This window comes from Mesoplodon mirus (assembly GCF_964341445.2).
Source record: "Mesoplodon mirus genome assembly, chromosome: 7".
NCBI lineage: Eukaryota > Metazoa > Chordata > Mammalia > Artiodactyla > Ziphiidae > Mesoplodon > Mesoplodon mirus.
The window spans coordinates 125,465,472-125,488,037 of NC_138983.1; the positions used below are offsets into that span (position 1 = coordinate 125,465,472).

A 22,566-nucleotide genomic window follows, 5' to 3' on the forward strand; every position below is an offset into this window, starting at 1 on the left:
GGCCGCTGATACGATGGCATGTAATTTTCCTTGACGAACACCAGCAATCCCTGATAATCTACCCTTAAGAAATTTTAGAAAGATGCCCTCTTGCAGCACTCATGACGTAGCGCTTCATTTAAGGCTGTTTATGAGCTTGTCTCTCCCAACCCCCAGCCCCCAGTACAAGCTCCCTGAGGGCAGGTTCTCCACCTTTTCATCCCTGCATTCCCCACTGGACCTAAAATAGTCTTGTGTGATCTAGTCATTCAATAAATTTCGCTGAATTTGCTCTATCACAGAAGTAACACATGAAGTGTTTGGGGGCCCGTGTGTAACTACACAGAGATGGAGGTCTCATCAGAGCAAGCAGCAGGCATCCCCCCCAACAAAGACATAAACAAGGACGAGCTGCACCCACGTGCCTGCAGGGTGGTGGGCGGAGCACATCACAACCCTTTCTTGGCAGAAGGAACGGCGGGATGATTCTTTGGCGATTGTAAAACTGTGAGCTCTCACGTTTTTAAAAGAGTAGAATCATGTCAGGTTAAAGCAGGAAGAGATTGTGGAGCCTAGTTTCTCCTGTAAAAGGGATCATAAGACATACGCCCAAGGTGGTTGTGAACAATAAATGAGTAACTGGCTGGAGGGCACCAAGCCCGGAGCAGACCAACTGCAAACACCTTCTCGGAGGGGGCATCTAGCTAACATCCCTCACGACGGGAGGAGCGGTTAGGTGCCGGGGTGGTCATGGGTTTAAGGTAAGGACAATGGGGACGCTTCAGGATAAGAAGAAGTTTTAAACACACACAGGTACATCCCCAGAGGGATTCTAACTCTAACTCTGGACTGGCTTTGGGCTTCCCTGGGCTATTTTTTCTCTATTGCATTATTTTACTATACTGGATTCTAAACTCACAGGGTAATAAACTTGGGGCTTTATTTGTTAAAGATAATTGTATATATGGTTCCAAAAGTCTCAACATAGAAGTCGAAAGAGATTAGAAAGAGGCAAGGTGAAGAGTATTCAAGAAAAGGCATACGCCGTAGCTAAGTTAAAGGGTAAGTTGAGAGTAAACCGGGCAGAGACAGGAAGGATCCTCTCTACCATACACTGGCAAGCAGGGCAGGAGCTAAGATTAGGGCTTCTAGAAAAGCTCGTATCAAAGGCCAGGAAAAGAAGATTTAAGAAAAAAGAGGGCTTTGGGGGGAAGCAAAACTGATCATGAGGCAACAAGAACAGGGTAGTTTTGAGCTGAAACCTTTAGGGGTGCACTTATGGCTTGGCTCTTCCAGAAACCAGAAGAGATGCTTGCAGGGGATAATGGCGGCGATGGCGGCGGATGGAAGAAGGCAGGGGGAGGAAGAGGGAGAGGTAACCGTAGTCACTCAGCTTGGGGAAGAGGTGGGAGGGACTCGTCAAAAGAATCCTGACTGCAGGTTCGGTCTGAGGCGAAGTGAACTGATTTAAAGCTGCGGGGAGCCGCTGGAGCCAGATCAGCCTCTGGATTTCAGGAAACCTTGGCCCTTAGCTTCTACTAAACTCCTTCACGTAGACTAGACTTCAAACTGACCAAGGCAGCTTGCTTCCCCCCAGAAACGTCCCTGAGACACTCCCACCCGCTGGTCTTTCCTCATGCTTCTCCCCTAAATCCAAACGGCGAAACCCTTTTCATCCACCAAGACCCAACTCAAATGCCACTTGCTGCGGGAAACCTGCCCCTGCTCTGACTGAGAACTGGTCTGTCCCTCCCCTGGTCTCCCACAGCACTTGGACCAGCCACGTCCTGCCTTCCTTCAGGCACCAGATAGACCTGCAAGCCCGCCGAAAGGGGGTTCCTCTGACAATCAGGGGACACAGGTGAATTCAAGCCCCCTGGTCTTCCTGTACATAGGAGTCACGCAGGAGGGAAAAGTGAAGGGAATTCAGAGAGAGTATTTTTGAAGAAAAATATTTCAAAAGGTTACTTTCACACATGGCAATCCAGGGTGCGGGCGGGGAGTGTGCACTGTGCGCTCGCTCGCTCGTTCCCCGAGCCTTGCACACCCAGCGTGTGCTCAGCAAGTGTCTGCTGGCGTGAAGTGGGTTCAGTGCTACTCCCGAGCTGTGGGCCCTGGGGGCAGACCACTGAATCTGTGCCTCAGGTGTCTCACTGGTAAAATGGGGACAGCAAGAGCTGTGAGGATTAGACAGATTCATGTGTGAACAGCATCTGGTGTCTGGCACGTGGAAAGCACTACGGAAGTGTCAGCTTTTCTCCTTTTCTGGTGAAAGCTGTCATTCGCACAGGAAGCTTTCCCACAGCATCCCTGATGCCGTCAAGCTGCCTCTGCTAGAACACTCCCAGCCACAGGAAGCTCTCAGGCCGCTGAGCAGCCTGTTCTGGAAAGTTCTCAGGAAGGTCTTCCCCAGGGAACTGAAGTCTGCCGCAACTTCTATCCTGACCTTGGTTCTGCCCCATAAAATGACCCCATACCCTTTCCATCTGACAGGTATGATAGGTCTCCTGAGATTTTTCCCCCAAGCCTAAACATCCCCGAGTCTGTCAGCCAATCCACATATCGCCTGGCTCCGAAACCTCCCACCATCCTACGTCTGCCTAAAAACACAGCAGCCGCGGGTGGACACGATACGTCTGACTGGTGCAGACCTCAACCTGGATGGCACCCATCTGCTCAAAAGCCCAGGATTTAACTGGAGTTTTATGGAACCACATCCCTATCCGTGCTTAATGGGCACAACCTGAAGGCACCAGGTCCTCTGCAGGTAAACTGACTAGAGCCAGGTCTCCCATCCTGCTCTGTGCCAGCGGACCCAGTTCCCCCAGGAGTTGAGTTTTGTGTGCTGACTTGAGAAGGACAGGGCAGGAGAGGCAGGCAGCTTCAAGAAGGGGAACATGGGAGAAGTGCCCAGCTTCGGGGTTGTATATTTCATGGAGAAACTCGTTTTCAAGATCTGTGACGATGGGAGGGGTGTCAGTCCAGATTTAGAGTAGGGTGAATGCCATGACAGGAGGGGAACAATGTGTTCTGAGTATAAGTTACGGACGGTAATCCCAATCTCCTCCCAAACGAAAATGCATGTACTAGCTAATTATACAGTGATACTAAATGAAATGGCACGGGGTCCCTCGTGATGCTGTAATATTCTGTTTAGCTTATTAACAAAGGGATCAGAGTAAGAATAATGCCTCAAATTATTTACATCGTACATTCAGATGATCAAGTGTGCCTCTCTCTCTCTCTCTCTCCCTCTCTGTGTCACACACACAAACATTATGTATAAACATAAATACATACGTGTATGTTTTAATCTTCACAAATACTCTGCAAAGGACCGTTATGCCTCCTGCCCTTTTTCACAGATGAAGAAATAAGAACCTGAGGTTAAGTGACAAGGTCACTGCATTCGTAACACAGGCATGTCCAGGACTGAGGGGCCCTGACTCTTAGTTCAACACTATTTACACTAAATCCTATTTCCTTAGCACCGGCTGGCTTTTATTCTACCGCAGAGGTTAAAGCTAGCTATTTTGATGACAGCCGAGGAATTCTGGATTCTAAGGAACCACGGTATGAGTATAGGGAACAGGTAATATACCTCACCGACTGCACTGTCTATATGTTAATTGTCTATCACTCTCTTTTAAGTTTGAAAACAGATCCCCTTCCCCACCAAATACCCACTTCCTACGTGCTTCTCCCCCAAACGGTGCTGCAGGTCTTCTCAGGAATTCTTTTTTCTTAGGAACCCAGAGTACTAGCTGAAAAAAGGTAATACTGCTGAGTTAACTGAATGAGGGCAGACTGGCCCAGGACTGGACTTTGCAGGGCTCTTACCTCGGCTGGACACCTTATTTCTACTGAATGCAGCAGCCGGCTGTCGGTACGGATGTATCCCCAACTCCTGTACATGACTCACGGTTCCCAGTAAAGATTCAGGGTCCCCGGGCCCGCCAGTACTCAAGAGCAGGGGGCCATCGTGGCAACCTTTGGTCAACGTGTTCACGTTCTTCCTGTCCGGAAAGCCGTCCTTGGCCCCCTCACACGAGCACTCCTCCTCCATGCTCTCCGAGTGCACGAGCGCCGGCTGGTGAGCGTAACTGTGGGTGGGGGTGGGTGAGGAAACCTGCGAGATACATTCTTGCGCCCTGATTTGCAGAAGATGCTGGGGGCTGCTGTGGTGGTGGTGATAAGAGTCAGCGTTTTGATACGGTAAAGCCTGGCGCTCTGTCATACTCTGTCCCCCGAGGCCGGGAGCCAGACTCCCTGCATCCCCCTGGTTCATGTGCCTGAACAGTTCTTGGTACTCTTGCTGCTGCTGCTGCGGCCGCTGCTGCCTCTTAATGAGCTGTGCAAACTCTGCTGGGGGCAGCCGAATGTCCGAGTGGCCGGTGAGCGAATGCCGGGGGGAGAGCAGTCCTTGGAGGATGTGGGGGACCTGCTGGTGTCGGGCGTAGTCCGGCGGCGTCGGGGACAGCAGGGCCTGCTGCAGCGCCGACGTGGTATAGTGCGGTGGCTGCTGATGTGCGCTGGGAGGGAAGGTGGGGAACTGGTCAAGCGGAGGGACTTTCAGGGCTTGGGTGGGAGGTAACCCCACTCCTGCTGAAGGGCTGTAGCTGCTGGGGGAACCCCGGGACTGGTCCGAAAACAGATGGGGGTGTAAATGCGCCTGGTCGTAGTTAGCAGGGGAGAACCGATTCACGTTCAAGCTGCAGACACAAAAGGGAGTGAGTACCAGGCATCCATGTGACAAGTGTGCTAGACTCCCCAGGGGAATAGCTACCACGCTTCCTCAGTGGGGAGCCCCCGCTGGTACAGAGGACCGCGGTGGATGGGGCGGGGAAGATGGGGATGTATGCGTCATCCCGACCTGTCCCCTCTGGTTGAAGGTAGCAACATCACTTGAACTATTAAGATGTACCCATCTCTTAGAATATGGGTGACAGAGAAAGAAACAATCCTAAAAGAACAGACATGGGGAAATGGCATTTTTACCAACTCCTCTAATTGGCCACTTTCTTCTTTGCAGACATATAGTAAGGTAGCTTTGTCCTTGTCTTCCTCTGTCTCATTAGCATTTTGATCCTGGGTCAATATATAGATTTCAAGTCCGTCCCAAACCCACCACCCCAATTTTAATAAGGCTGAAATGAGCACAGCCCAGTCAGAACCCTTCTCCTTTCCTCCTCCTCTCTCGCCCTGCTAAGGGGGCTTCCTCCCACCTAGGTCACCTGGAGAGATGGCTAGGTGACTCTGGGCCGGCTTACCTGTGGGCCTCTGCACTGTCGGCACTCAGCTGCTTAGACAAGGGCCGGTGCCCATAGCTGAAGGCGGCCATCAGGCTGGTCCGGTGCTGCATCTGAACCTGACTGGCGCTGGGGCTGATGGAGACGCCCCGGCCAGCAGAGCCTGCAGCTGTCCCGGGCATGCTGCTGAGCATGTCAACAGGCTCCTGGACTTGGATGGTCACCTGCTGGGACTGGGGAGGCTGCTGTATGCCCAAGCAGGTTAGTGCCACATTGGGAGGAGGGGAACAGTTCTCAGGCTGCTGCTGGAAGACTGCACTGCGGGAGGGGAAGCCTTGAAACTGGGAGGGAGATGCAGCACCTGGAGAGAAAGGAACCTCAGAGTGACCAGATGCCCGGGTTACCAGCTGGCCCCAGTGAGGACACTTAACCTGCATACCACCCAGAGCAGTGCTTCTCCAACTCCAGGATGCCGAAGGCTCCTCTAGAGGACTCGAGAAAACACAAGCTCTCCTGGGCCCGACCCACGGAATGCTGATTCAGTAATCTGTAATTCCAGGAATTTGTCATTCCAATAAGTTGCCTGAAAGCTGGTCTATAGATTATTCTTTGAGGAGCTCTGATCCAGGGCAGCGCTTCTCAAACTCTAATGCACATACAAATGGCCCGGGGATCCTGCTAAGATGTAGATTCTGATTCAGCGGGTCTGCGATGAGATCTGAGATTCGACTCTTCCCGCCGATGTTGCTCGTCGGGGACCCCACTTCGGGTAGGAAGGGCCTGGAGAGCAATTCAAACTCTCCAGGGGATCTATGTTGGGTGGCGTTACTTAAGAGATGCTCAGTTTTTGGAATCCTAAATGCTCAGAGTGCTGGTCTCCGAAGGCCCACACAGACTAGGGCACACTCATCTTCACCTCCATCTAAACACCCACAGGCGAGGAGCCACGTGCCCAGTGGATCACCAAACCCAGGCGTGACAGGAGGGAAGGTTCCGGTAGTCGCCTTTCATTGGGTAGAGTTGGAGGGGGTTTTATGAAAAATATTATTAACGGTCAACCTTTACTGAGACCTATTTTGTTCCGGAGACTATTTCAAGAATTTAACATATATATTTATTCAGTAAATAGTATTAGTATCCCTATTTCACCTTTGGGCAAGCGGAGGTGCCCAGAAGTTACCTAACTTGCCTGGGGTCTCACAGCTAAGGAGTCGGTAGAAGAAGTCAGACCAAGGCAGACTCCCGTGAACGCTACGGCACTCTGCCGCCCGAACCGCTCGATGGCTTGAGGCACTCGAGGCTCCGCCTCACTCCTCCCCGCGGCACACCGCGGTTCGGCATATACCTCTGCACTCACCGTGAGGCTGGACCATGGCGCTGCTCATGGGGGGAGGGCTGCTACTGGGCGGTCTGAAGAGGTGGTTGCTGGCGTGGCTGGGGGGAGGGCTTGCAGGCTGGATCCTTAACCTTGAAAACAACAGAGCCAGATGAGCAAACGCGCTTCCGGAGGTGGCAGGGTGGCCTTGCCGTTAGCTTCCGCCATTCGACACACAGGCGGAAACTACTTCTTTGGTTTTGATAAGACTCCAGGCTAGACAGACATGCACAGGCCGCCCACCACAGTCTACTTAGAGCCGTCCACATCTTATTTCCCCAGACTTCCCAAGGGGGCAGAGGTCACTGTGGGCCTCCGTCTGGCCTCCTCGATTACTGGCGTCAGGTTACTTTGTTCACGGGGCTAAGAAAATGAAGCGGCACAGGAAGCCAGGGTTTTAGGGGGCCGCGAAAATTGACACTGGCCTCCCTGCTTTTCAAGTGGGTCCTTCCAAGATGAACGTTAGAGTCAGTCAGTATCGCCCATGAGGGTCAGGCCAACAGCTTAGGCATGCAACAGCACGCTTCATTACCTCTGGAGCTGGTGGGTGAGGAGGGCGGGCTGATTCTCACACGCAGCCTGAAGGGGTGGAGAAGGCTGAGGAGGACCGATCGAATCCTAGAACAAATGCGGGAAAAGAGAAAAAATACTCGTGAGCTTGAAGATTGACAAGAGCCGTTCTCAGCAAGGGAAGAAAGTCTGTGTGACCGAGATTTATGCTATGGTTGTTCATCAGAAGGTTTGATTACCTTTACTCAAACATAGCAACCATGCATGTAACTCAGCTCTCTTTGCCCTGCGGGATCTCCTCCACAGTTCACAGGCAAATCAGCCTGAAAGCCAACTGCACAGCAGCCGCAGAAAGCAAAGAGGGGGGCCTACGTGAATCTGCTGCTGGAGGATGTGGTGGTGCTGCTCCTGCTGGTACAACACGTGCTGTTGCTGGGTCTTCTCCAGGGCTCTTTCGTCAATCTGCCCCCCGTACATCTTCTGCAGCTGCTCGCACTCCTGAAGGGAAAGCAGTTAATACAGACGGGATGCAGCCAGGCCCACGCCGCGCAGCGATGTCAGCAGATGCCGATCCGCCCCCAGGGCTCACGGGCGGAAGGAGCCACACAGAAGAACAGCGTCCTTGAGGAGCAACTAACCCATTTACGTAGGCATTTGTGTACGAAATACATTCACGCTCTGTTCTGGCTGGACAAAAGGGAAAACGCCAAGATGGCCTGCGCACAAGCAAAGGTTCCAGTGTGAAATCTGTGTACAAAGCACGTGCCACCCGAAGCTTGGTCGTCAGGAAGGCAGAAGGGAAGCCGGCCCTTTATAAAGCCTGGAGGTGCACTTCCTTCCTCAGGGAGCGCCATTCCACACCAGCTGGAGAGTGCGCCAGGTGGTAAGAATGCAGAGCAGGCTCCAACGAGACCCAGTGCCCATAACTCATGAGAGGAACGCCAGGGTTGCTTCGAAGGACATTCCCTGGGGCCTCCCACTGAAACACAAGCCCAGAAATCCCTCTCTAATGAACTACAGAGACAAGAGGAAAATTCAGTCCCTTCCTGGGGAAAGCTGGACCTAACAAGAAGTAAGCAGAGTGTCAGGAGGCTATCTGCTTTGGAACCTCTAACACTTCAGTGCTGCTGAAATGAAGGGGGTAGAAAGTTTAGCGCCCGGGTCCTCCTGCGACAGCGGCCTCTGTTACCCACGCTTCTCCACAGACGCCTGCCGTCTCGTCCATTACCTGCTGCAACTGTTTGATGCTGCTGTTCTTGCCCATTTTGTCCAGGTGAGCTTTGAAGGCCTGGATGCTTGCAGCCCCATCAGAGAACCGGCGCACAGGGGAGAAACGCTCCGTAGGGAGGTGCAGGGTGTTGGAGTCCTTGTAGGTAGAGCTGAATACATGGGAAGAGAAGGTTAGGGGCTAGGACTCAGGGCTTTTGACCAAATCACCTAGGGACACTGCTCCAGATGAACACAAAGCTGGCTGGCTGCACGTGCAGCCCTGCACATTACGCCACTTCCATGTCATCTCCAGAGGCCAGTCGTTTCCCTAGCCTGCTGCCCTTCAGAGGCCTCCAAGTGACCATCTTCCATTTCCACTTACCTTGAGTTGGCTTAATATCCAAGCCCGGTAAGGTCCTGGGATCAAATACATCCAGTTCTTACAAATACACTGGGTCAGAGAGAAGAGCTTCACAGTATCCCTCAGGCCCAGCTGTACAGGAACTCTTGCTTTTATAATCTTGTCTCTATCTAGCGCCTTTAGAAACCTAGAGCAAACCTACCGGTTTGACCCGAAGTTTCCCCTGAGCAGCATTCTCCGTATGACGGACCAGAGGGAAACTACAGTCAACTGTGGGGTCAAAGGTCTGGCCTGGAATTCACAGGTTTTGTGCTAGAAAACGGAGGGTGGAGGTTAAAGTGGGGAAAATGGGGACTTGTGATCCCCAGATGGAGACAGCCCATTCTTAAGGAATGTGGGCCTCAAGATCCTGCACGTACCTGGTCAACGCAAATAAGGTTCCCTGCTGTGAAAGTTAACTTCTCAGAGCAGTGGCACCCTCCCAACCTGCTAATGAAAGAGGCATCACGTGGATTACCTTCAAAATGACCCACTGCTCAGTCAGAACACAGCCAGTGTCTTACAGAAAGAAAGAACAAGCTATCGATAAGGAATGCCTAAGACAGCATCAGAGTTAGAAGCTAACACCTATACTTGTTACCTAATCAGAAAGAGATGTTGATGGGTTGAGGTAAGCAGATAAAAGACTGCCAAGGCAGCATTCCAGCAGCTGATGGAAAGGATCAGGATTTCATGTCGAGGGCAGAGATGACATCACACTGAGCCATGGGTGAAATGATGTACCACCTTGCCAGTCACTCATTCTGGACTGAAGCAGAACCAAGGCTAAGGAAGAGGGTTAACCAGCGAGTTCAAACGCGGCAGACAGGGGGGGACCGGGAGGGTCTGGTGACTGTGCAGAGGGGTCAAGAGAGTTCTGGCAGCAGGGGAAAGCCCTTTACCCTCTCTTCTCTAACGATGGCTCCTGTTTCAGACTCTACCTGAAGCTGAACAGTAGGGAGCTGATGAAACGAACATGAACATGTATCTGGTTCAGTAACACAAAAGACAAATGAGTTTGGCAGACGCACTCCAGAAACAGTGATCGTGAGAGACGCTCTCAGGAGTATTTCCTCAATACTTCCTATTTCTGTTTCTACTTCAGGTGTTTGGAGTTAAAGCAAGCAAATGCTATTTTCTCCTAAAATTTGATTCTTACACCTGCAATATATTCTGATAGTGGACATCTTTCTGATTCATTCAGAAAGTCATGTTCTTCAAGGAGTTAATGTGGTCTGTCTGCACAAAACACATTCTCTCCCCTCAGAGCAATGCATCCAGCTCCAGGTATTTCATGGCTTTTCCAGAAGATCGGGTTGTGAACAGACCGACACCCCCGGCAGCCCAGCACAGTAGATTCAGTGGAACACTTTTGATGCAGCTGCTCATTTTGGAAGCACTGACAGTATCAACCATGTTTTGTTTTTATTAGCAAAAATCATGTGCAAACTCAGGACAGCCTCATATTAGGCCGATATTCCCACTACACTCTTCGAACAGGGACTTGGCACCCCACCTAGATAAAATCCATCTCATGTCAGTTTTTTGTTGTCGTCGTTGTTAATTACACTTAAATTTTTTTTAAATTTTAAATTACACACTTCCCGCATTGAGAAGGTTGGTCAGACCCATCTTCTGTCTCCATGTTGGACTTCACCTATGATACCCCAGAAGAATAGATAATATGTGCTGTTCTTGAGTCATTTCCTCCAGCAAATGAAAGGAATTCAGTAATCTATGCAGGCCTCCCAGTTTCAGTGTTTTATAGCCTGGGAAAGTTTCTCTTTTCCCCTGAAGACTGACTTCAGTCTCTTGCGTTGCCATGTTTTTATAACCCCATCGAGATACGCTGAGGTTGCATAAATGCCCCACCGTACATAATCTGTCACTCATAAAGCATTCATTCCAATTCAAACTGGCTTGACCATAGGAAACCCTCTGCCAGGAGTGTTCCCACAAAAACAGACAGCAGACAGATTTCCAGCACGCAAGGCCTTGACAGTGACTAGGCAGGGTGGAAACCACACAAATGGAGCTGTGGGCCAATGTGGTCTTTCTTTAGTAACAGGTGTAAACAGGATATCAGGTCTGATAAAGGCAGACTAAGGAGATGTGTTGATCTTCATGCTTCCCCCATAAGAACACATCCTGAGGAGCACCTGAATTAAACAACGATTGAACCCAAAGGCCTGAAACTAAACAACAGACCCTGACATGGGATGAAAAAATTAAGTGTGGGGCTATAAAGGAGGGGAAGATAGAAACAGGGAGAAACAAAGTAATAAAGGGTCTATTAGGTAACAGTGTAGAGCTCAGTTATTGAGAAATCACAGAAAATGTTTGGAGTGGAAAATGCAGCTTATAATCACTCAAAGTACTCTCGACGTAGTATCCTAACAGTGTAGGCCCTGAGAGATTTTCCTTAGAAAAACACTGTCTTTCTGTGCCATCAGAGTTTTATTTGAGAAATGTCATTTCTACTAATAAACCATTTTCACTACATTATTCATGGTCGTTTATAAAAGCTTATCTTCCTCCTTTCTAAGTTCCAACGTGGCACTAATGAAGTCTCAGTCTGCTCAGAGGTCACCTGTCTCTGCTGATTACCTCTGATGCCCAGTGGGTAACTAGACACAATAAAAGCACTGTGTCAAGACTGCCAGTGTGAGCCTGTTGCAAGATTGAATAACAACACATTTATAAACTTAATCTCCTTGGAATCTGCTTCCCAACCTTCCCAAGGAAGACTGCTTTTCGCTGTCCTCCCAAAAAGACTGAAAGAAAATAAGCTCTAGCAACTGGTGGTGGCTTTGAAAGTGTGGCCTTTGAGCTTGGGGACAGCTTCAGAATGGACTAAAGGTTAAGATGTTCAGTCCTCGAGGTGTTCCCAGAAGATAATCATCTTCTTAAGCCAGCAAAGTGTCATTCCCCTCTGTTCCGAGGCTTACTTGAACTCGATTTTGTGAAGTTTTCTTGGCAAGAAAGGTTATGCTTGTTTTTATTTCTTTAAGACAATGAATTTTAAATGTATCAGAGACCTACTAAAAGATTTTGCCATCAGAATATTGCAAGGATGACTTTTCAAGCACAAGAGTCAAGAGGATGCAGTTATCTTGGCTCTACCACTCACAGAGGAATGTATCTTCCCCGATATCTAAGCTCCTTGTTCAGCGGTCACGGGATAAGAAGTGCTCATTCTCTTGATGGCGATGGGTTATTAAAGGTCAAGCCTACTGATGTGGCTACAAATCCTTCCATTTCCAGTTGGCCTTCTAAGAGCTTCACCCACTTTCAGGTTTCAAGTTCAGTTTCATCTATAAGTCAACATCTAGAATCACAAGAATCACCTGCAGGCACTAAACATGCCTACGAGGTAATGGGAAAGAAGCATCTCATATTGCCCTGGGCACTGCTTTAGTTAAGGAGTTGAGAAGATGTAAGTTCAGGATGCTATTTAAAGCCGCGATGCTTGTCACCATGTCTGTAAGACTAGCCAGAAGGGTGCCTGTCCAATGAGCCTCAAGGAGCTCCCACAGCTCACGTGGCTACTCACCGATGCTGATCAGGTACCAGGTGAGGGGCCCAGACCCGGGAACGGAAAGGCTGCTGTCCTAGCTGCCGCTGTAGGTCCGGTGGGATCTCAGCTGTAGGGTTGGTCATGGCCAGTGTATGTCTTTTGGACCTATTTGCCAAGTACCTGCAACAAGCAGGAGCACATTTCATAGTAAAAAAGACAGACAGGAATATTCCTCAGCAAGAAGCATTAGAAGTTAATCCAAAGCACTCAGAATGAAACAGTGCCAGAGCTCAAAAAGGGCTCGATGGCCAACAGATCCCTGACTGGATGAAAGTGAAACATGTTCCAAAAGGCCAACAAAAGTTGGCGTACCAATGAAGTGGCTGAATTGTGGACCTAAGAGTAGCCATTAAGAGAAGAGAGAAAACAGATGTAGCTCACGAAGTGGATCAATTTCCCTTACTTCATTCCATTCAGGAAAAGAATTTATTTTCTACTTGTTAGTTTCATTCCTCTTTTCTCTCCAAATTTCCAAACTACAAGTCGGAGGAAATGAGCCCTAAGGATTTTTCCTAGAGATGAGCCAAGAGAGATATTCAGAAGGGCTTCGCACGTGTCTCTGGACGCCACTGGCCCCAAGGGTTGGAGCCTGACCTCGCTGCGAGTCACAGAAAACAGGTCTTTCCATGTGGGGCTAAGCGAGTTCCAACACCACCCCTTCCCTCATGCCCCATGACTGTAACTCCATCATCAGAGAAGAAAAACTGATGTTGTCCCCAGGGAACCAACGTTCTCTAAAGGATGAAGAAACGAAACCACATGAAATGTTTAGAATTGTTTTTTAGGGGGAAAAAAGGCAAGGCAAGAAAACGGAAGTTTCAGAAGCTGAAGAGTGGACAAGCTGATGACTTTTCTTCTGAAGATCTTTCAGATCCACCACTAATACCATTAATAAGGTATCAGTCCCCCTTGGTCTGACTGATGACTCCCTCCACCACTGCCGCTCTTACTGGGCATGAATAAAAGAAGCATTATTCCTTCCATTACATCAAAACTGATGGGCATTTTACCCTTTAAATGTTGGTCTAAGGAAGAAAGAAGGAGCTGAAGGAAGTAAAGTGCAAGACAAAGAAGATGAAATGAAACACTGCTGTCTAATTAAAGTAGGAAGGCAGTAAGTTTCTCGATTTCTCTTCATGACACCAGCGGCACCCACGTACAACTTTACACACCCTGTGATTGGCAAACTATAGAAACCACAGCATCAAGAGAAAAACAAAGTCAACACGATTCCTCTATCGGCTACGCCGTGGAAGGAGCTGGCCCACCAGCCAACACCCCTGTTCTTCACTGTTCTTCCCACACAGGACCAGACTCTTTTTGAACAGCAGCTCTCACACAAAGCTACTGGGGGTAGGGAAAGGATACTGGCCAGCAACCGTCCGGGTCTTATAAAGTGGTCTCGTTTCATTCTTAACTACTTTGCCCATTCCAGCTAAAAACAGTTAACAGACTAGAGAGTAATTAGCGGTCTGCAAACTTACCAGAGGGTAAGCCATGAGTGGTTTAATATCCATTTGATAAAAACACCCGAAGTTTCCCCAAGAGCCCATGAAAACCATTTTATTTCAACTTCCCTCAAGGGAAAAAAAACATATAATCTTGAAGAACACCTGTATTTCTGGGAAAATACATGCTGGATTCTGGTCAAACCCCCCTCCCCGGAAAATAAGAGAGTCGGCTCTCACAAGGGGGCATGCATGGAGCTGAGGACCATGGCTACTGGAACTGAGGTCAAATGAGCGGTACAGCATGCCTGATGGTCACTGCCGTTTTCTGTGAATTAGGCATCTCTGCAAACACTGGATATTTGCATCTGTCCCTGGCCCGAATCCCATATTCTTTTTTTCAATATCTCTTTGTTGATACAAGGGGATGGAAGGAACACACAGCAAACAGTACAAGAGGTATTCATTCTCCTGGAAAGGAAGAGTCCATGCCAGCGGTCCATGGCCAGACTAGCTAGGATCACTGTCATCCCAAATCTCCAATTCCTTTTCAGTAACAGTTCTTGGCAGGTAGGAGCAGGCTTTGGGCCTTGTGAATACTATCAGAGTTGCAATATGAAGGCAGGGGGCAAGGAAGGAAGGAGGGAGGAGAGAAAAAGTTCTTATGGTTATTGCTGTCACTTAGGGGACTTCCAATGGTGCTTACAGAAATGAAATTTTCTGGGTAGTCTTCTGTTACTTCCATGTGGGGAGGAACATGCCATCTGGCTTGAGCAAAGAGACCACACAAATGTTGAAGCTGCACTGTACCACCTCCTTGGGCAGAGGTGACCTTTCGCTGGTTGCAGGGGGAGCCTGCCCAAGGACGTTCTGCAAGCACTGCCAGATGCCACATTACCTCTGCACAGCTTCCTGATCTGGCTCCCCATCCGAGCTCTCCTCGTCCACAGGGGTAACTGCTGGCACTGCCTGAAGAGAGACAGGAAGGAAAAGCTCAAGGTGGCGCTTCTTCTGCAGTAGCTCTTATTCTAGACACTGGGCTTGGGGCAGGCCTCTCTGTCACTTTTTTTTAATCTGCAAAGCTTTTCTAGGATCCCTGGGTTATACAGAACTTTCATATACCTTTCCATTGTTCCATTTTTACCTCGCTCGGTTGATTTTAATTTGAATTTCTTCCTCTGATTCATCTTCCTTCGTTCATTTATTCATCCAAAAAATAGCTGAATGCCCACTATGTTCCAGGATTAAATGTGAATTAATAAAGTTCTTGCCCTTGTGTTACAGTCTAGTGGAGGATAGAGATAGGCAAACAGACAAGTACAAAACAGCAGGACCCAGTCATGGGGCGCTTGGGAATTGAGGAAGGCATTCTGGAGGGGAAGGGGTCGCAAGCGTCTGACGTTTCTAGGCCAAGAGAAAAGAGAAGGCCTGCGGGTGTCTGAGGACCTGAAAATGTAGGAGAAGCTTGTTTACCTGGAGTGTCTAGGAACTGACCTGTTGTTTCATGTTAATGCTATTTCCAGACTTTAGATATCCTTTACTCCAGAAAAGCATACTGGTTTTTTAAAAGCACACTTTAGTACAGAACATAAAATTGTGTAATTACCATTCAATGCTTTAAAATCGCCGTTACGCACCAAAACATGTAAGTGAGATGAGGACCACCACGATGCATGCATTACTGTGACTCTTCCCATCTGCCTGTGGACTGGAATGCTGTATATCCTGGGTAGCTACTCACAGCCTGTGGCTCACATAATCACCATGCCTCAAGCACCAGAGCAAAAATCAAACCTCAGTTATTACAAAAGAGCATTTTTTAATGGACAATAATTATAAAACAAAACAAACTTTTGGAATAATTCCATTGTCTGTGTGCTCCAGCAGATCCCTTACTACAGTTCTACAAGGCTGGAGTGAACAGGGTTAGGCAGGAAGTGGCTACAGATGAGGCAGGAGAGGAACATTGTGGCCAGTTATAAATGGCCTTGAATACCACATTAAGAAATTTATTTTGAGAAAAGGCAGTGGTGAATCACTAAAGATTTTAAGCAGGGACATGATGTTACAAGATTTATATTTTAGAAAGCTGGCTTGCTTTAGTTGCAGCATGAAAATGGCTGGTGATGAGGATTAGAAGACAAGCCGGAACAAGGAAGCCGGTTAGGAGGCCACTGTGCTAATCCAGGCAAAGGATGACAGTGGCTTGAGTTAGAGAAAGGGCAGTGGAGATGGAAAGCAGTAAGATACTTACTTCACAGGCACTGGGTAACTGGTGTGACATGGGGAATAAGGGAGAGGGAGGAAGTAAAGATAATACCCACACTCCCAGCTTGTCTAACCAGGAGAGTGACGGTGCCGTTCACTGTTACCCGGCGGGAGAAACAGGTTTCACACAGTCAGGATAAGTTCATTTGAGGACACGTTGAATTAAAATGGTAAGTACTTGTTGAACCACCAACTAAATTCGTGCAGTCGGTAGTCATGTATACAGAAGTATAGAACTCAGAAGAGCATTCTGGGCTGGAGAACCGCTCAGTGACTGAAATTAGAGAAGCGGACAAGATCACTCAGAGAGAGCATTAAAATGAGATGGAAGCAGGGCCTCAGATAGAACTCTGGGTTTCACCTACTTCAAGGAAAAAGAAGAAAGGGAACCTGAAAAGGAGAGGCAGGTGGAAAACAAAAAACAAGGAGAATGGGGTAAAAGAAGACAATATTTCAAGGAGAAAAATGGTCAGCAGTGACTAATACAGTTGGGAGGTCCAAAAAGATAAAGATTAAAAATGGCCAGTGGACTTACCAACAAAAGCTTGTTAGTGACCTTGGCAAAAACAGTTACAGCAGACGGAGTAAGTCACCGCACCTCCCATAAGGCTGTCCCTGATCCTTCATAGCCTACACTGAACTTGCCCTTCTCCGAGTGCCTCTGCCACCTACAAGTCCACGGTCTTCACTCTGGTACTTAATCACATATGGCCCTTTACTGTTATTCCAATACTTCACATATGTGGATCTTATTGTCCCATATTATAAGCTCAGTGAGGCCAGGAACCGTGAATATAAATTCTTTCCTTTTCCCGACAGCAGTGTTACTGGAAGTGTGGCCCGTGGACCCGTGCCAGTCCACACTGTTTCGTTACCAATCCAAAATAAGGTAGGTAAAGAAATAGAGAGTAAGATTTACAAACCTTTACAGCAACTTAACGGAGTAATTTTTTTCTGTTGAATCAAATAAAATTTAGCCTTGCAGTTCACATATTTAAAAAGTTTTACTTCTCTAATAATTCACTTTCATTTTATTTTACAAAGGTATTTATCCCTGATGGATGGATTGAAGGGGAAAAAAGGTCCTCAACTAGAGATACATTAAGAAGCACTGCCCTAAAGCAGCCAGTAAGGGCTATGGATATAATTAGCACCCAATCTTAAGGTAGTATGAGACTAAATGAATGAATAAATGAATGAAGGAATGAAGGAATGAATTTACCTATGACAGAAAAATAATCAGAAATAAACAGAACCCAGCGGAAGAAAAGAACCTCTGAATGTGACCATCATATAAAAAAAAAATTGGGATTGAGAGATACCAACTGTCAGGTTTGAGCTTGTGAAAGCCAAATAATCAAGTGATTCAGGTTGTACCAAAAGTGTGAGGTAGTGTTAATCAAAGGAGGAAGGTTTGGTGAGAATGTAATTTTGGAAACCAGTCTAAAAAGCAATTAAGTCCAGAGAAAACTGTTAGCTTCCGCTGCCCTCTGGCAGGGAAACCTTACCTGCAGGAAGGCCAGGCCTGAGGCTAATGCTCCCCAACTCCCCGCCCACCCGCCCACCTGCCCTCTGAAGCGCAGGGCTGCAGCCGCCCTTTATGCAAGTATCTATAAGTAGCCCCCTGAGAATGAGGCCTCTAGAAGCAGGCTGCAGTGTGGAAATTATTTGGTTAAGTGAAGAAGTTAACCAAAAATTAACTCTGGAAAATTCTACCAGCCTGAAGAAAATGGGAATGACACTGAGCATCATACATTGAGGGAAAGAAGAAATTCAGACATTTAGGTTGGAGACTCTGGGTTCTACAACCTCTTTATCAAAGGCCTCTGAGAAAGCAAGTTGGGCTTCGTGCTGCAACTCACTGGTGTCATGGTGACAAGAGGGGAGGGTCCCCGTGGGCGCTTCAGCAGCTGCTGGGCATGCAGTTGGATGTTGGCGCCTCCATCGGATGCCCTCCGGCCAAGGGGGCCCATTCCGTTCAGCAGCTGCAGGGTGGGCGGCTGTAACAGGGACTGCTCCTGTCAGGAGTGGAGTGGGAAGGAACAGATTGGTGAGGTGGGGGGAAAGGAGGGGAGAAGACAGCGGCGCTCTAACCTCCTGAAGCTAAGGGATCCTGCGGTGGTGACGGAGACTAGAGAAATCTTCCCTCTCACCCGAGCTGCTTTGCAAGAGAAATCATCCTGCCCTATAAGGACACCCTTAAATCCTGGGGACAGTCCCTTAAAGTCTCTCAAAGGAAGCTCAGATGTGCATCTTTGGGGGCCAGCCCTCTCCCATTTCCAGGTACCTTGTACTCCAGCTGCCCAGCTGGCTGCAGATTTTGCATGGGCAACAGGTTGTGCATGAAGTTCATGTTAGGGGCCACCTGCAGGAATGGAGCCTGCGGGTTGACTCCAGGAAAGCCAGGCAGCAGCTTCTGCAGATCTTCCATAACCTCCGTGCTGATGGGAAGCAGGAAGACAGAGAAGTTCTGTTACAATCCTCACTCACAACCTATATCCCCAAAGTGATGAAACTGCTAAGTTCAGCACAATTTATTTTGTTTTATTTTTCTACTTTCCTCCTAAGTTCGTATTTCCCTCTGCGATCCCAGAGCGAGTAGAGGTGTGTAGAGCCTAGCGTGAGGAAGCTGGCGCTCTGCCACTTTACTATCTGGGGCTGGGGATCGCCATTCTTCACGGACCACTCGTGTAAAACCAACGGCTCTGAGCCAAGAGGAAACGCTGGCCCCAGTCCAGTCCAGGTTTCCAAGGCCTGGAGGGGAATGGCAAGTCTCTGGAGGACACAGGCCATCCACTAAAACAATGGCTGCCCGAAGTAGCAACTGACTCACCAGGGGGAGAATGAAATCAGTACCGTCAGTGCTGATGGGCAGATAAGCGTGGATCTGTCGAGCTCCAGTGGTGGGGTTTACCGCACACTTTAAAATAAGAGCTCTTTCCACTAACAGCGTGACACAGGGCTCCACCCCTTTGCAGCTGACGCAGTCTCTGGAGCCAGAATGTTCCCCTATTGCCTGTTTGATCGTAGGCTGAGAATGAGAGACGTGAAGCAAGCAAACCAGCAGGCAGGGGAGGTTTTTTAGGAAACTGAGAACTCAGAGAAAAAAGAACCCTAGCTTTGCCCCTAGCTGAGCTCTCAAGAGAGCCCTGGCCACACCCTTTTCTTCACTCCTCAGTACAAGAAATAGCCAGAGAAGAGGGGTGGCTGTTTCAGTGGTGAGAATCTCCAAGTGCAGAACAAAACCGGGAGAGCTGGTCTTCAGTCCACTTCCCCAGTGTGAGGGCAGCAGGGGGCACACTAAGGGACTGTTATGGGGAAACACTTGGGGAAACTGGTACTTATCTGGCGTGTTTTTGGATTTTGGTTTACTTAAATTTTAACATATACAAATTATATCATACTATTTGTCCTCACTTCTTAGATGAGTCTTGCATTAGAATATATAGCAAACAACATCTCTAAAGGCTGTCAAACTTGGATGGATTTTCAGGGGTACCTTTACGTGGCTTAGATCAGAAGACCTTAATCTTTGTGGGAAAAGACATGCTATGTATGCTCTTCACCAAAGTACTGCGATTACCTGCCGCGATGGTGGCTTTCAGCCCACCATCCACGAGGGACAGCTCTGTGATTTTTAGTCAAATCCAGTCTCATCTACGAGGGACCCTGAACTGGGTTAAAAACATGTCCTGGCCACTGGATTAGATCTCATCTGGGAGATACAGTGAAGTGGGGAAAATGTGCCATGGTAGGAACTCAAAGTCAGTGGGAATTCTCTGCCCGGGTGTTAATCGGGCAGATACTCACCGAGGGTCGGCTACGCCCACTGTGTGCCTCCTCATCGACAAATAGCGGACCAGTGCTTCAGGGGAAGGCTCTTCACCCTCATCACTGTCCAAGTTCACCGTCCCATCCGGCTGAGGAGGAGAGAAACACAATCAAATTAGAAATAAGAAGTAAGGAAAGGCAGCAAGACTATGGGCAAGAAAGCCGTTTTAGCCGACAGCTATCAGAGGGTGCTACTTGCCTCCACGATTTGATTCTCTGGGTTGATGAGCTGCACCTGGGGAACGCTGATGTTCATAGTGGTACCAGCCTGCTCCGCCTGGAAAGCAGTACGCACGTATACACACATTCCTCAGTACCAGAGGGAAATAACGATAGGCTTGCAAAGCATTCTTGATTGCTAAACTCTGTATGTTTCTACCTCTGAGTCTTTGGTTCCTCTGCCCTTAGAAGCTACCAGGAAGCATTCTTTAGAGAGGACAGTCTCTCTCAATGATTTGCTGTTTCTTTAAAAAAAAAAAAAATTCAACTATTGTTGTCCCTCCCAAGTACTGGGATACTCTTCCATCCTCTCTGTCAAAGAAAGGTTCAGTTCTTTGCTTGACCTCTGACAAAGCAAGAGATGACAGCCGGGGTGGGACAGAGGTACGGAAGAATAGGAACTCTCGTGACCTAGAGTTAGTGAGCAATGGCTAACCAACCCCCCTCCATGTTACTTGTCCTGAATCTGGTCACCGGAGTTATTGCCCACCTGGATGTTGACTGGTGCTTGAAAGGCCATGGCTCGGGGCATGCTAGGAGGTAGTCCAACACGCAGAGTTTTGTGTCTCTTATGCCGATCACACAGCAGGCTGTAGATTGCACTATAGTGATCATAGGCATCTGATCTTAATGACTACCAAGAGAAAAGGGGAGAGAGCAAAAAACCTGGGTGATATGGCATGTCAATGACCAAAACGCTTTTAATAGTAACATTAGAAGACCAAAGCGCCTTCTTTCCGAGGCCCAGACAGGGGCAGAGGAAGAAGAACAGGAAGAAACAAAAAGATCCAAGTTCCCAGGAAGGAGGAAGAATGGAAAAGGCAGGACAGAGGGAGTAGAACGACCCCCCACCTTGTCCTCCACTCATTTACAGATACCTGTAGTGTCCGCTCTTTGTCCAGTCCCATGTCCTCCATGGCTAAGAGGACATCCTCATTTAGGGGGTCCATCTGTCTTTCTTCCTTCAGCTGCTGGCATTCGGCTATTAACTGTAACAAAGAAAGGCAAGCTATCTAACTCCCAATTAACCATGTCAAGATGGCATATCATATATAATGAACAAGCTGTTCCATGCTGCCTAGCTTGGGATATTTTTGGCCTCAGACAAAGCCTAAGCAAGAAAGCCCTGGGTACTCAACTAGGAGCAGGTAAGATCGTAAGGCCACTATTTTCCTGAGCTCCTTGGGGTACCCGGGATGGCTACAGTGGTTCAAAGAAAGGAATGCTACAGGAGCCACTGGACCGAGCACACTAAGAGGAGGGAAACAACCCCATGGGAGGAGGCTGTACTGCCCCAAGAGCCAGGAAGGGACCCTGATTTGAGGACAAGCAGTAGGGAACTGTTATCACTGTTCTCCAACAACTCAGCTGGTTTAAGATTCCTTCTTGCTGGCTTCACTTGCTTTAGGATTACACAACAAGTCTGTACCCAGGCCCGCCTTTTCAGGTCCTGGCCTGATTACAATCTCATGCAGAAGAGACTGCAGTAGCCCTAAGAGGAGTTCCCTGGGGCGAGTGGTGCCCAGCTCACCCTGTCAAAGCTGGGATCAGCGTCCCCTAGCTTCATCCACTTGTGCTTGCAGATCTGCTCCATGGAGAGGCGCTTGTTGGGGTCTAACACCAGCATGTGGCGGATCAAGTGCTCACATTCTGCAACAGACACAGAGCCTGCGTCAAGGTCGGTGAGGGAAGCACCGCTGGGGCTGAGGAACTAGAGGCAAGGTGAGCAGGCAGATTTTCAGGCTCCTGACTTCGAATCTGTTTCTCTTGCTTTGTGATCCTTACCTATGTCCTTGCTTACTCCAGGAGAGACTGGGCGAAGGCAGAAAGAGGTGGAGGAAAGGGAAGTTCAAGTCTGGTAGTCTGGTTAATTAATACCTTCACTAAAAGTCAGATCAGAAAAAATCTGGGGATAATCCCTGGATTTCATTTATTTATATTATGTACGACCTCATTTAAGGCAGTTAATGAAGAATGTTGAATGTCTTTCTGAAGAGATTCAGTTATCTTACAAGGTCCTCAAAATAGTTCCTCCCTCTATTCATTCCTATGTGCATAGTAAGGCTTTCCGCTTAGGGTCCAAAGCGCTCATCAAAACTCAAGGAATTAGATGTTCTGATGGTTCCAGGTGTGGGGAGAGAGGCACAGGCACAGGATGCCTCCCTGGGTCTCTGCTGGCCTTACTGATCATCTTCTCTGTGTTGTTTAAACATCCACGGGTGCATACAAGTGGACTCTGAGCTAAAGAGATTCAGATCAAGAGATGTCTCTCTCGGGGAGCTCATGCTACAGAATATATTGCAAAAAGAATGACAGTTTCGAAATCAAGACGCCTATATTCTGATTTCAAAACCACCCTCTTATTTCTAAGTTTTCTCATCTGTAAATTGGGGGTTTTGAGGATGAAGGTGGTGATAATGATGATAGAAACAGCAGTATTAAGATACTCTTCTGAGCCCTTTACACAATTATTTTTATCTCATTCAATCTTCACAGCAATC

The 22,566-nt window shown here is 48.3% G+C and overlaps 1 protein-coding gene across 7 annotated transcripts in view; it reads right to left on the minus strand.

The window, feature by feature from the left end:
• SIK3 (SIK family kinase 3) overlaps positions 1 to 22,566 on the minus strand; it is a 253,728-nt gene that overhangs the window by 10,154 nt on the left and 221,008 nt on the right. For 2 of the 7 annotated variants that reach the window (XM_082629686.1, XM_082629688.1), the window contains exons 7-21: positions 21,597 to 21,715; positions 20,944 to 21,054; positions 20,556 to 20,699; positions 20,046 to 20,123; positions 19,826 to 19,935; positions 18,303 to 18,456; positions 17,878 to 18,033; positions 14,646 to 14,716; positions 12,276 to 12,419; positions 8,342 to 8,492; positions 7,486 to 7,611; positions 7,136 to 7,221; positions 6,586 to 6,695; positions 5,250 to 5,589; positions 3,820 to 4,511 (exon numbers count right to left, since the gene is read on the minus strand). In XM_082629686.1, the coding sequence (XP_082485812.1) occupies positions 3,820 to 4,511; positions 5,250 to 5,589; positions 6,586 to 6,695; positions 7,136 to 7,221; positions 7,486 to 7,611; positions 8,342 to 8,492; positions 12,276 to 12,419; positions 14,646 to 14,716; positions 17,878 to 18,033; positions 18,303 to 18,456; positions 19,826 to 19,935; positions 20,046 to 20,123; positions 20,556 to 20,699; positions 20,944 to 21,054; positions 21,597 to 21,715 (2,592 nt within the window). Of the gene's footprint in view, positions 1 to 3,819; positions 4,692 to 5,249; positions 5,590 to 6,585; positions 6,696 to 7,135; positions 7,222 to 7,485; positions 7,612 to 8,341; positions 8,493 to 12,275; positions 12,420 to 14,645; positions 14,717 to 17,877; positions 18,034 to 18,302; positions 18,457 to 19,825; positions 19,936 to 20,045; positions 20,124 to 20,555; positions 20,700 to 20,943; positions 21,055 to 21,596; positions 21,716 to 22,566 lie in introns of all 7 variants that reach the window. The other 5 variants (XM_082629683.1, XM_082629684.1, XM_082629685.1 and 2 more) reach the window with 3 other exon arrangements.